Here is a 12,386-nt window from a genome sequence, read left to right as displayed (position 1 = left end):
AGCATCGTTCCAGATAGTTTGTCGCGGTTAGCCAGGCTGTAGTGTAGAGTAGCCGCCCCTGTTTGCCCACCAAATCCCATCACTCTCCAATCCCATCAAAGTGCCGTCTAAACATCAGCCTCCATCTCCGCCATCTTCTCATCCATCCTCCGCGCCATCTCCTCCTCCGGATCCTCCCCATTCCCCCCCTCCACACCCACCACCACCACCACCCCCCTCCTCCTCAACTCCCCCTCCACCACCCCCCTCGTCACCATCCCCCTCTCCACCCCCATCCCCCTCAACTCCCCCCTAATCCTCCCCCCCCACCCCTCCACACTCCGCATCCCCACCACCAAAAACCCCAACTCCTCCCGGTCCACATCAAACACCTCCCACCACTCACACTCGGGCATCTTGGCCCCCGCATCCCGCGCCGCATTATACACCGCCGCCACCGCCAGCGCATGCGGCTGGCTGGTCAGGTACAGCATCTGCGGCGACAGCAGCGCGGTATTGAGATAGGCGACCGCGCGGGCGCCCAGCGCCTCCTTCTTCTTTCCAACTAGACCCAAAAAGTCCAGCGCCTGCAGGTAGGTGACGGCCAGCGCGTGGGGCAGCGCGACGTGGGTGTCGAAGGCGAGGGCGTGCAGGGCGCGGGCTTCCAGGGTGAGGAGGCGCGTGTGGAAGGCCTGGTAGGCGGTTTCGGAGCGGTAATGGGCCGCGGGCGTGTTGGGTGGTGGTGGGGTGGTGGGCGTGTGGAAGAGTGACGTTGTGGTGGGCGAGAGGAGGTAGGCGTAGACGTTGCTGAGGTCGCGCGGGGAGCGGGGGTGGGGGGAGAGCTTGGCGGTGAGGTAGAGGATTGCGGCGGAGACGTCCTGGGTTGGGGGAGAGGGGGGTGGTTAGTTTGGGGTGTTGAGGAGGGCAGGGGAAGGAGAGTGGAAGGGGGGTGGAGAGAATGGCTTACGCTGAATTCATGGGACATCATCGACTCGACGAGCCAATACCTTGCCAGCAAGACATTGGCTTGTGCGGTGACGGATTGGGGGAGCTGGAGAAGGAGGCCGGCAGCCTGGGTCAGACATTGTGTCGCGAAGAAGATGGTGTCTTGGAGTTCGATTGGGAGGGAGCCGTAGGAGCGGCGCTGGAATAATTGGTCCGGCGTGGCCAGCGGGTTCGCCATATGCGACATGGTGGGTTCTTGTTGTCGGGACTAGAGGTGAGGTGGTTGTGGGAGAGTGTCCGGGCGGAAAGAGTGTGATGTTTTTGTTCGAAGCCGATGGCCGATTGGAGCCGACGTCGTTAACTAATGGCCGTGCTTGCATGCACACACACCTCAAGGTCAGGGTTAGGGTCTCCCTACCACTTACACCAAAAACACCAAAGAAATTATTGACAACAAGGTGGGATTCAACTGCTATTCTTGGCGGAGGGATGCTGGCCAAAATATGTTCGTTCACTCCGAGAAACATGCATTGCCGATTGAGAACGTGTAATGAAGAACGGCTGGACAATGTCTTGCAGCGTCACCCTTTCTTGATACTCCAGATCGCGTACGGCTGAATGAGGTTGAAGAGCACGGCGGTCCGGGGATACAACCTCCCGCCACAGTCCGACGACACGATCACGTTGTATGTATAGTTGAAGAAAGAGTCTACAGTGATATTACTGCCATTATCTATGGTTTGCTCACATTGATTCCTCCCAATTACCTTACCCGCACACAAGTACCTAACGTACGTACAAGCAAAATACCGCCGGAAAACATCGCTAAGGGATTGCCCCTGCCTCCCTCTTCCTTTTCCTTCTTTACCCGGCCCGAAAAAAAAGAGATAAAGCCCATCAGTCCCAATCCCAACCCTCCCCCTTGGCCGTAATGGAGTCTTGCGCCGACCCCTCCGGCTCATTCTTGACGAAGTCGTCGTCATCCTCCCCCTTCTTATCATCATGGTCGTCTCCACCATCCTCCTCGTCCTTGGCGTACTTGACTTCCTGACCGGGGAAAAGCTCAGCAAAGAAGCGATCAGCCTTGCGCAACAGCGGCGCCATCTCGCCACGCAACATCAGCTCCACGCGGGAAGGCCCCATGCCAACAGAAGAAACATCAACGCCAATAAGCACCGCGAGGTAGTCGCGCGCAAGCCGTGTCTGCAGCTCTTCGACACTGACCCCCAATTGCTCTCCTATTTTGTCGCACATCTCCTCGAGCTGTTCCTGTACCACATTGGTGGCGACGCGAAACATAGACTCGCGATGATCGTTGACGTGCGCCAGCATGAGGTTCTTCATGCGCATGTAGGAGCCGGGACCTGTGGCAGTTGGTTAGCTCAGCTTCGATCCTCCGACAGTGGTAAATGAACATACCTCGCTCAGCCACGCAGCCCTCGTAGGCCGGCGTCATCTCGTCTTGAATGACGGGCGTGAAGGCTCGGTTGGCTTCCCGCTGCAGTTCCTGTGCTAGGGACACAGAGAGCGCCCCCACGTCCGAGATGCGAACCGAATGCGCCCCGAGTTGTTGATTCAGCATGTTCAGGGCGGTGTACTGGGTGCCCCGTTCTCTAGCCCGCTCGGTTGCCTCGCGGTGGAACTTCGACAAGCGTGTCTTGATGTGGCGAGCGAAGCTATCCAGGGCCTGCGGAAGGCGGCGTTGGAAGGCACGTTCCCAGCCGTTGGCGAGGTGCTTCGAGATGGGGCTGAAGAGCTCATCGTTGAAGTCCCGAGGGCCAGAAGAGCCGGAGAAGATACCGTTCCTCCTGCACGTTGCCTTGTATGTCGCCCATAGCAACCCGCCCGTCGATCTATGCGCTCCCCATTGCGTCGCCGTTGGCAGCGCTGCCTCGACCGCCGCGGGTATGTACTTGTCAAAGTTCTCAAAAACATTCTCCTCCAAAACCGTTCGTACAGATGTGATACATTCTTCCAGGGTCGTTTCGAGATCCTGTCGGGAGTTAGTTAAATGGGTGTGGTGATGGTGGCGCGGGGTGGTCGCTGACCTGCTCCATCTTATGAAGTTGTTTCCGCAGGCGTGTTTCCTCCTTTGCCTTGTCTGCGTTGGATAAGCTCGATCCCGTTCCGTCGTCCGAAGCCCACATGGTCATTGAGTTGAGTAGCTGCAGGAGGTTGTTGAGGAATCGCCGAGAATTGGCAGCTCGGCCGGCTTCGGTGAGTTTCTTAGCATGCGCCTGCAACTGAGGGATTTCGGTATCGTCGGGTGACTGGAAGCCGCCGCCGTTGAAGTCGTCCTTTTGTAGCCGGCCGCTCAGCTTCTGGAAAGCACGGCTGCTGACGCAGAATACAGGGAGGGATGCGGCGACCGCGTCGTAGTCCCGAAGGTCGGCCTCTGGATCAAAGTTGGCTTCATCCTCCTCCGCCGCGTTCTCTTGATCGAGTCTGTACAGCAGTTAGCTCTCGCCCCGCGGCTGCCCAGCTGGCTTCGCGGCCACTTACTCTTTGATGCCCATCGCAAAGTCCAGCTTGATTGCTCGCCTCGAGTACTCGTTCCGGCCCTGGATGCAGACAGCTTTCACCTCGGCGAGGAGCATTTCTTTCTCCGTAGCAAACTCCTTGATCTTCTCACGGACGACCTTGATCTTCTCCTCGACCTCCTTTTTCTTCACTCGAACCTCCTTCTTCTCGGCCTTTAGAGACGCGAGCTTGGCTTCGATCTGATCTTCGGTGAGTGGTTCCCTGTCTTCGACTACGTGCTCTTGGTTTTCCTTATCGCTAGAGTCTGAGCCGTCCGTGTCGGAGAAGTCACTATCGAGATCACTGGAGGTGCGATTCTTACGGCTGCCCTTTGGTTCGGACTGCCGCTTGCGCTTCTTGCTGGGGGTGTTGGGGGGCGGGTACACGGTGCTCCCGTCAGCCAGTTTGCCGCTCAAGATCTCCCACTTGTCTGAGGTATGCTCAATCTTCTCAACAAGATCACTGCAAGCATCTCGCTCATCCCTGAGGTCGGCCATGTCAGACTTCAGTCTCCTAGTATCGTCCGAGAGCTCTTGGATCCTGGACCATGACTCGGAGATTTCCTCTTCGATGCCTAGACTCTCTGACGCTTCGGTGACAGAGATATCGTCCGTCTTGGAGCAGATAAATGTCACGGCGGAATATGTGCCATCGTACTTCAACTGACGTCTTTCCACCTCGTTAGCAAACCCTACCAGTCCCGAGAACGGTGTGCGGGGAGAGGGGGAACACACCTAAAGGAGTCGCCAAGAAGCGATTTGGCGGTTTTGTCATCCACCGCTCGGGTAATAGGGGCGACAATCCACAGTCCAGTACACGCCTTCATGTAGTTGGCTGCGACGGCTGCACGAGCCGCGTTCGAGTCCTGAACACCGGGCAGGTCGACAATGCAAGCGCCAGTGGCCAGGGCAGAGGCCTTGGTGAAGATGCGGACAACCTTGATCAAAGGCCAGTACTCCATGCGCTTCTCAGTGTCCTTCTCCTTGCTGTCGACATAATTTTGTAGCTGACGGTACAGGCTCGCAGCCGTGGTTGCTCGAAGCTTCTTGACGGTCCCAAGCACCTGTCGGACAACCAGTTGATTGGCGAGGCCCTCGGGGGTCGCCTGGGTGATCATCTCCTTGGTCATTTTGGGATAGACAGCCCTAATCTTGGCGTATGCAACGCCGGCATCGCTGTCCTGGTTCGTGCACTCGCGAGAAATTTCGCCATTACCGTCAAGGAGGTCGCTGTAAAGACCGCGGAGATCTTTGATCCAGTCATCAGCGGTGATGAAGTCGACCTCCGCACGATACAACTCATCAGGGACTTCGGAGTAGTTGTATGAGATTTCGGTCGGGGAGGCGGTGCATGCTCTCATGCAGTTGGTGGGGAGGAGTCTGTTGTGAGAAGTGAGTGGCTCTGGTCGGAACTCGCAGCTCGAAAAGACGAGGGTGTTAACATACCTTTCCTCATCAAGCACCGCACTGATCACAGACGACTTTCCAGCACCTGTGTTACCCACTACACCAACGATGGTGCGTGTGGGCTTTGCAAGCGCTTCAAGATCATCGATGGACTTCAGCCACTGAGAACTTGCAGCCTCTGTGGCCCCACCCTCCAGTGGCCCCTTCAAGCTTTTAAGTAGTCGTGTACCGATGCTGACACCATTCTCAAGAAGCTCAGGCGAGCTCCCTGGAGCAAGAAGTTGCTGGAGATAACTAGGGTTAATGATGCTGTCTACATTGCTCGAATTATTCGTATTGTCTGCATCGCCGACGACCCCGAGACCGGGATCATCCACCGGCTCGGGTTTCACCCTCTGCATGGTGTGCAGATGCGTTTCTCAGTCGAACTGGCAGTATGGTGGGGGATGAGAACGCCGTGAGATGGTTGAATTCCTAGCTGTGGCTTGTGGCTTGGTGGAATGTCCGTGGGTTGATGAAGCCGAACCGTCGGGGGGATGCAATTTAATTTATTGGGGACCGTGTCTTTCACGCGTTGTGGGGAGTGTTTTACATAGGAAGACGCGACCTCCCTTGTAAGGTGGGGAAGCGGGGGTTTGCGTTTCCTCCACGCCATCTCGTGACTGCGATCGACAGAATTTCCAGGCAGCAATGGCTCAAAATGTAATTTACACAGTGTGACGGTATCGAACAACGGTATTGAATTTTCAACTGCTTGACTGCCCCGCGCCACCCCTCCAACACACACGACAGGCACAAGAAAAATATCACCCCGACAAAGAACAAAGAACAGGGATTGGAGTAAACAAAATTCAGGGGAGAAAAGAGCAGGCAAGATCGTTGAACAGGGCCCATAAACAACCTCTATGCTTCATAGTTGAGTTTGTTTCAAAGGGTCCATCAACTCACGCATCATCATATCACGCTTCAAAACACACAATTGTTCCAAAATGAGCGATTCAAAGAACACGGCACCCGCGGGTTCAACCCCGGATATTCTATCCATGATCCCGGAGTTACCCCCCGGCCGCACCCTCAATGCTGGCATGACCCTCGATGAGACGGTGGCCGACCTCAAGAAACACCCGCTCTTCATGACGGAGCTGGACTCAGCCGAGGACAATGAGGAGCTGGCTGCGCTGCAGGCCCTCGCTTATGATGGCACCCCTCTCGAGAACGCGATCAACTTCAAGGAGCAAGGGAACGAGTGTTTCCGGGAGAAACGTTGGGCAGATGCGAAGGAGTTTTACGGCAAGGGGGTCGCCGTCCTAGCCGCGGAAGAGCTGAGGAGGGCCAAGGGCGGAAAGAAAATGGTGCAAAAGGCCGCCGAACAGGTGGCGATCAACCCCAACGCGGACAACTCCATGGGCGGCGTAGATCTGGAGGAGGACGGCCCTAAGCCCAACGAGGCAGATCTCGAAGAAGTCCCTGAGGACCCGACCGAGGTAAAGTCGGAACAAGCCCTCCTCGAAACCCTGTACATCAACCGGGCCGCCTGCCATCTCGAGCTGCGCAATTACCGCTCCTGCACCGTCGACTGCGCCGCCGCCCTCCGCCTCAACCCCAGCAACATCAAAGCGCTCTACCGCTCCGCGCGCGCCCTGCTGGCCGTCAACAAGCTCACCGAGGCCGACGACGCCTGCGCGCGGGGCCTGGAGATCGACTCGTCCAACAAGCCGCTGCTGGCGCTCGCGCAGGACATCATCAAGGCCGCGGAGGCGGACTCAGCACGACGCAAGCGCGATGAGCAGCGGGAATCGAACGAACGCCGCCGCGTGACGCTGCTCAGGACGGCGCTGCAGGCGCGCGGGATCCGCACGCGCACCACGAGCAAGCCGCCCGACATGGAGGACGCCAAGGTCAAGCTGTCGCCGGACGAGCTGGACCCGGAGAGCGCGCTGGTGTTCCCCACGCTGCTGCTGTACCCGTGCCATCTGGAGAGCGACTTCATCAAGGCGTTTAATGAGCAGGAGAGCTTGGAGCAGCACTTTGGTTACGTCTTCCCGCTGCCGTGGGACCGGGCCGGGGAGTATAGCCCCGCAGGGGTGGAGTGTTACGTGGAGACTGTGAGCGGAGGGTTGGTCAAGGTCGGGAGGAAAGTGCCGCTACTGAAGGTGTTGGGAACCGGGAATGTGGAAGTGGTTGATGACTTGTTGAAGGTGTTTGTTGTGCCGAAGGCGAGGGCGGAAGGGTGGGTGAAGGAGTTCAAGGAGAAAAAGGCGGCGGGGGGTCCATAGGGGGGAAGGAGGGAATGATACCCGGGTGACAACAGTTAGGACTAAACCGCCAACGTGAGGTTGTTGTGAGGACGAAAAAAAACAGGACTAGACTAGACCCTAAGGGAAACCTGCCCCGGAGCGCATCTCGGCAAGAAGCTCTCCGGACAACTCTATGGGAAACCAAGACTATGGATATGAAACGTCAACGCTTTCAGACGCCGACAAAGTACCGCACGCCATACATACTCCAATACTGCCACCTTGCGCCGCTTCCACCAATGCAATGCAAGGCAATACACACACAACCCAGCACCTTCACCTGCGCCTAACAGAACCCGTCAACCCCTGAACTGCCCCCTTCCAGTCGCCCGTCCAACCAGCAAAGAAAACATACAAAGTAAACGCCAAGGCAAAGCAAGGAGACAAGACACCGTAACCACTCACCAAAATCAAGACCGTACCCAGCACCAACCCTCCGCCGAGCCGTACTATCCCAAAGGCCCATCCACTCTACCAAACACAACGCCAGTAACTCCAACCGCGCCTCAATCCAATCTCGCCCACACCAACTAGGCAAACACCCTTTTAACGCTCCAACGTCCTCCGCCGCTTCGACCTCGTAGTCGGCCCAGCCGCAACGGGCTGCGAAGCGCGACTCACGCTGACCACGGCGGGAACAGCAGCAGCAGCAACATCAGCAACATCACCAGCATCACCAGCACCAGCAGCATCAGCAACAGGCGCCGGCGCCCAGCTCGACGGCCGCGCAGAAACGGCACCGTCGCCCTTACCACCCAATCCATCCCCAACCCCATCACCGACACCACCACTACCACCGCGACCGCGCAGGTGCATCTGCATCAGCATCAGCGCCGCATCGCGCTCCGACGCGCGCCGCGCAGCAGCACCGTCCTCCTCCTCGGAGGCGTCGCCCGGGCTGGGAGCCATAGCCATGACCGTGGCCGTGGCGGTGACCGTGGTCGAGGTCTTGGCGGTGCGAGGATGGGGCGGCGCGTTCGCGCCCTGGCTGTTGTTGCCGGTCCAGACCGGGGTGGGCGGCGGCGCCGCCGCCACGGACTGCGGGCTGACGCTGGCGCTGGCACCGGGGCTGGCGGCGTGGCTGGAGCCGGCGTCGTAGTCGAGGTCGTATTCGCCGTCGTCTTCTGAGGTGGTGGCGGCGAGGTTGTAGTAGTTGTTGTAGGTGGTGGTGTTGTTGTTGTTGTGGTGGGGGTGGGGGTAGTGGTGGGTGTCGGGCGTGGCGTCGACCTTGCTGTAGCGGCGCTTGAGGCGCAGCGGGGCGAGGGTGGCGCCCCGCTCCGGTAGGGAGGTGGAGGCGACGGGCGGTGGGGAATTGTTATCGGGGTATGGGGGATGGTTGGGGTGGTCGGAGCGGGGTTGGTACGATGGGTGCCAGTCGTTTGTGCCACCTGCGGCACCTGGTGTCGGAGAACGCGGAATGGCGGACAGCCAGGGGTTGGCGGTCGCCGGGACGTTGAGGCTTAGGAGCCCCTCGTGGAGGTGAGAGATGCCGCGACGGTGGTACGGGGCGGGGGGTTGGGGTGGCCGGTTCACGGCTGCCCACCCCGGTGAACCCTGCGGCGTGGGTACCGGCGCTGGGCCTAGGGGGGGTCTTGACGCTGGGGTCCGCAGAGGCGCCATGGTCGTGCACATTCGACGGCCGTGGGATCCCGATGTCGGTCGGTAGTCGACGTCTGTATCGGTGTAGGGGCTCAGGAGCAGGCGCGGGTCGTAATCCGAAGGGTAGTCGTAGGACTCATGAATGCGTGCTGAACGCTGAGATGGCAAGGGGCTAATGCTGCGGGATGGTCGCGGACTAGGGAGGGCCGCGACCGGTCTGAACAGCGCAATGGCATCATTCCTCGCTTGTTCCACAATATCTGGGCTGATAACCATGCGGCCGTGTCCGTGGGCGTTCTCGGGGATGCACTCTAAGGGGAACTCCGGACCGAAAAGCGGGATGAGAGCGCCGGCGATCTTGTAGCAGAATGTCGCGCAGACGGCTCTGGCGCAGGCGTATGGCATCCAGTAACCTGCGATCCCAAAGTTAGTACGGATGATAAAACGCAAAAGTCGTCATAGAAACACGAACCTTGGGCTTTGATGGAGCCACCGGTAATGCTGTGGGTGATGTCCTTGAGACCCGGGTTGAGGTTGAGCATTTTTGCGGGCGTGGTCTACCCAGGTTAGCGGTGCCTGCATGGGAAGAAGGGAGAAACTGACCTTGCTGTAGCCACGGCACTTGAAGAAGGATGTCATGCGGACCAGGCCGACACAGTAATCCCACATGACGGTGTAGTTGGTGTCGTCTCCGGGAATCTTGAAGTCGTAATGGAAGGCTGGTTTGGTCAGTCCTGCGCCCTGCCTGGTGTGACCTGCCTCACCTTCGAACCCTTCTCTACCAGTCTTGGTAAAGAAGTCCTTCTTGCCGCTATTGTAGGGTATCCGCTCGCAGGTCTCCTGGATGGAGCCAAAGGGGTGCACTTGAAACTTGCGAACCTCGCAGAGCGAAGACCCGTCCAGGACTTCGAAGGGTGGGAAGTTCATGACGGCCCTGGCGGTGCACCGAGGGGCGTTCTTGGAATCTTCGGTCATTCTGAGCGTCTCGATCGAGGGGGTGACGGGAGTTGGCTGGCTTCGAAAGGCTACAGTCCGCTGGGAGGGTGAAACCGGAGGGGGGCGGGACGTTGGCAATGGAGCCCGCGGGGGCTCCGGGTTAAGAAGTGCCGCTACGGATACCATGGCGGTGAGGACGTGGCGGGGATGTCTCGCGTACTTGTCGCGATGGCTGCAGCTCGTGGGGAGGGAGGGGCAACGAGTGGAGGGCCGACGAGAAGGTGGGGGACGCAGGACGCAGGTTATCAAGTCAGACAGCACTTGCAGCCCCGGAGGGCTGAAGGGAGGAAACCAAATGTCCCTTCCAGTCCGCAAACAACAAAGCTCCGCGCAACCCTCGCGAGCTGGCGGGGGCCTCAAGGGCGTGCACCTGCGACAAGGAGCACGACCAGTCCTTCCTCTTCCCTGAGCACCGGCATGCGACAACCTGCAGCCCTGGTCGGTGTCTCCGTTCTGCTGAGTGTTCTCGACGTAGCTTCTTTGTCCCAGGGCGCAGGGAGTCGGCCGCTAGACGGCGGATGGAAGCGTTTGAACCTTCCACCGCTCTTTGGCGCCCGAGTTATCCGTCAGAAAGTGACAAGTGACGGCGAAGCGGCGGTCAATAATCGGCTTGATGATTGTGGCAGCGATGGTCTGATAGAAGTGACTGTGGCGGTCGGCTAACTGAGTAGGGGGGAGTGTGACTATGCACTGGGCGGTTGTGTACCCCCTGGGGGCATCGTTTTAGGCGCGAGTGCCGCACGCTCAACTCTAGGCAAACCCCCCTCAACTGTGCCCTAGATGTCGTATGACCGCCAGGAAAATCAGGTCTCGCAGACATCAAGGCGGGACGACAGAAATAGGCGGGTCGAGGCACTTGTGTTCTCGCAGGCCGGGGCTTGGTTCTCTCGAACGGGCACAGGTGCCCAAGCTCCACGATGACCTTTGGGGCCACAGAAACAGCAAATGAGTTTGGCATCGCAAATGGCACACCGGGGGCGGCCGGGCAGGGATGCGGCCTGTTTGGGGTCACTTGACAGAAAGTAGACCGTCGGCCGGCTGCAGGAGGCGTTGTGTGGTTACTTGGTTGAGAATCTCCGGTGAGGAGGTGGAACAAAGAACGAAACCTGTCCCATGTTGACATCCCAGACGGAGATGACTCCTTGACTCGGCACACGTGGCTCCTTCACCGCTTGAGGCGCGCCCTCCCGGTGAGGGCATCATGAAGAGTGCTCGCCCAGTTACAGTCCGGTTAGGGGTTTCTTGGTGTCACTCCTCCATGCCCCAATCGAGTCGGTTTCGCTGTTGCGCGAGGGGACAGCACCGTCCAGCCGGAAGCACATGGCCTCAAAACGGAGGCCGCGAGTACCGGTCTCGACCGAAGTCGCTCCCCCTCCACAACTGGGCCCTTCTTCAGAGAAGTCCAGGCTTCTTCGAGAAGGCGACCGCGCATTCTTCGCCCAAGTTTTGCGGCAGCGGTGCGGCAGGGGGCATCTGTCACTGCACCGAGCCTTGCTTGCCCCCACGAGCTTGCGTTTTGCGCGACGGCAACACAAGAAAACTGTCCGATGAGGACAGAAACATGGTCTGAAACCCGCCAACCCTGTTGAGAACTCTCTTTGTTCTTCAACGATGGCGGTGTCGACGGGGATGCGGGTTGCCAGGGTCGCCCGGGTCGGCCGAACGCTAGGGGCAAGGCAGGACAGGGCCGAACGGCTGATTCGGCGTCGATGTAATCGGACGTAGTTGAAAGAGAATGTGGCGTAGAGGCTGGCGACAGGCGATGGCCAAATATGACGCGGAATAATATCACTTGACCGCTCGTTGCTGCACGCCCCGATGGGCGCCCACTGACGAAGAGGCTGGACACAGCGAGCCGTTGTGTGCCAGACAACATGGATCCCTCGACCCGTCACCCCTGAGCCATCCCCAAACCTGCCGTTCCAAGTGTGATGAGTGCTGCAGCCACCCGTGAGCTCTCGCGGCAAGGCCGCCCGGCACCAGATGCCCAAACCACGCACACCGCCCCCAAACGGCAGCACAGAACCGGGGAAACCCCAAATTGAGCCATGAGAGAAGACCAACTAGGCCCAGAACGTATGCATGAAGGTTTCGGGGAACTGGGAATGAAGTTCGTGTGCTTATGGTCAGCCGGCCCGGGAAAGGGGTGTCGGAGGTCGGAATCTCCGATCCTAAATCCATGCGCAACGGAACCAACGGCTTAAATTAAGGCGGTATCAGCCACCCAAGAGTCCTACAGTGAACTCGTCAACTTCGCAATGTCCTTGTCGGCGACTGTTCGATGTCAGTTCCCTGTCTGGTAATTGATCTACCAGGGACCAAGGACCAGGTCAGGCAAGATTGGTGCCCGATCCAGCGCCGGCGAGCTACCGTTGCCAGTCACATACAAGTGAGGTGATGAATCTGGCTGCGCGTCAGTCTGCCAGTCATGGCCCGTAGAAGGCGGCCCACCCCTCAAGGTATTCCAGACTTGAGTGCTGGCCGTGGCGTCGCGCGCACGTCAAAGAGCCCCCAACCCAAGCAGTGCGACTGCCACAGGCATGTCGCGGCTATGGACATCGGATCGGGAAATTTCCAGGCGCGTGCTGTCTGGAGGACAAGTAGCACGGCAGACTGCGGGCAGCAGAGCACAACATCCGCCTAC

The 12,386-nt window shown here is 58.9% G+C and overlaps 5 protein-coding genes across 5 annotated transcripts; 1 reads left to right on the top strand and 4 right to left on the bottom strand.

The window, feature by feature from the left end:
* Positions 1–107: 107 nt before the first annotated feature.
* Positions 108–1,237, bottom strand: B0H64DRAFT_462411 (cyclin-like protein; the record flags this gene model as incomplete). The annotated part of the gene is made up of 2 exons (XM_062807548.1): positions 947–1,237; positions 108–857 (listed from the first exon to the last, which is right to left on the bottom strand). Exons 1-2 carry the CDS (start codon positions 1,169–1,171, stop codon positions 108–110), a joined length of 975 nt encoding a protein of 324 aa, XP_062657553.1. The 5' UTR covers positions 1,172–1,237.
* Positions 1,238–1,622: 385 nt separating this feature from the next.
* On the bottom strand, positions 1,623–5,440 carry B0H64DRAFT_361274 (uncharacterized protein). Its single transcript, XM_062801727.1, has 6 exons — positions 4,890–5,440; positions 4,179–4,823; positions 3,427–4,113; positions 2,973–3,369; positions 2,344–2,917; positions 1,623–2,288 (listed from the first exon to the last, which is right to left on the bottom strand). The coding sequence occupies exons 1-6, from the start codon at positions 5,249–5,251 to the stop codon at positions 1,822–1,824; spliced, it is 3,132 nt and encodes a 1,043-aa protein (XP_062657552.1). The 5' UTR covers positions 5,252–5,440; the 3' UTR covers positions 1,623–1,821.
* A 199-nt stretch (positions 5,441–5,639) lies between these two features.
* On the top strand, positions 5,640–7,126 carry B0H64DRAFT_433290 (uncharacterized protein; the record flags this gene model as incomplete). The annotated part of the gene is made up of 1 exon (XM_062806039.1): positions 5,640–7,126. The coding sequence occupies exon 1, from the start codon at positions 5,840–5,842 to the stop codon at positions 7,124–7,126; it is 1,287 nt and encodes a 428-aa protein (XP_062657551.1). The 5' UTR covers positions 5,640–5,839.
* Positions 7,127–7,409: 283 nt separating this feature from the next.
* B0H64DRAFT_179013 (uncharacterized protein) lies at positions 7,410–10,198 on the bottom strand. The gene is made up of 4 exons (XM_062798882.1): positions 9,511–10,198; positions 9,350–9,465; positions 9,219–9,303; positions 7,410–9,159 (listed from the first exon to the last, which is right to left on the bottom strand). Exons 1-4 carry the CDS (start codon positions 9,866–9,868, stop codon positions 7,694–7,696), a joined length of 2,025 nt encoding a protein of 674 aa, XP_062657550.1. The 5' UTR covers positions 9,869–10,198; the 3' UTR covers positions 7,410–7,693.
* A 491-nt stretch (positions 10,199–10,689) lies between these two features.
* On the bottom strand, positions 10,690–11,954 carry B0H64DRAFT_179018 (uncharacterized protein). Its single transcript, XM_062798883.1, has one exon. The coding sequence runs from the start codon at positions 11,616–11,618 to the stop codon at positions 10,974–10,976; it is 645 nt and encodes a 214-aa protein (XP_062657549.1). The 5' UTR covers positions 11,619–11,954; the 3' UTR covers positions 10,690–10,973.
* Positions 11,955–12,386: the final 432 nt, after the last annotated feature.

The sequence above is a fragment of the Chaetomium fimeti genome (assembly GCF_033439085.1).
Source record: "Chaetomium fimeti strain CBS 168.71 chromosome Unknown B0H64scaffold_5, whole genome shotgun sequence".
Classification (NCBI taxonomy): domain Eukaryota; kingdom Fungi; phylum Ascomycota; class Sordariomycetes; order Sordariales; family Chaetomiaceae; genus Chaetomium; species Chaetomium fimeti.
This window is presented reverse-complemented; position numbering and strand designations above follow the sequence as displayed.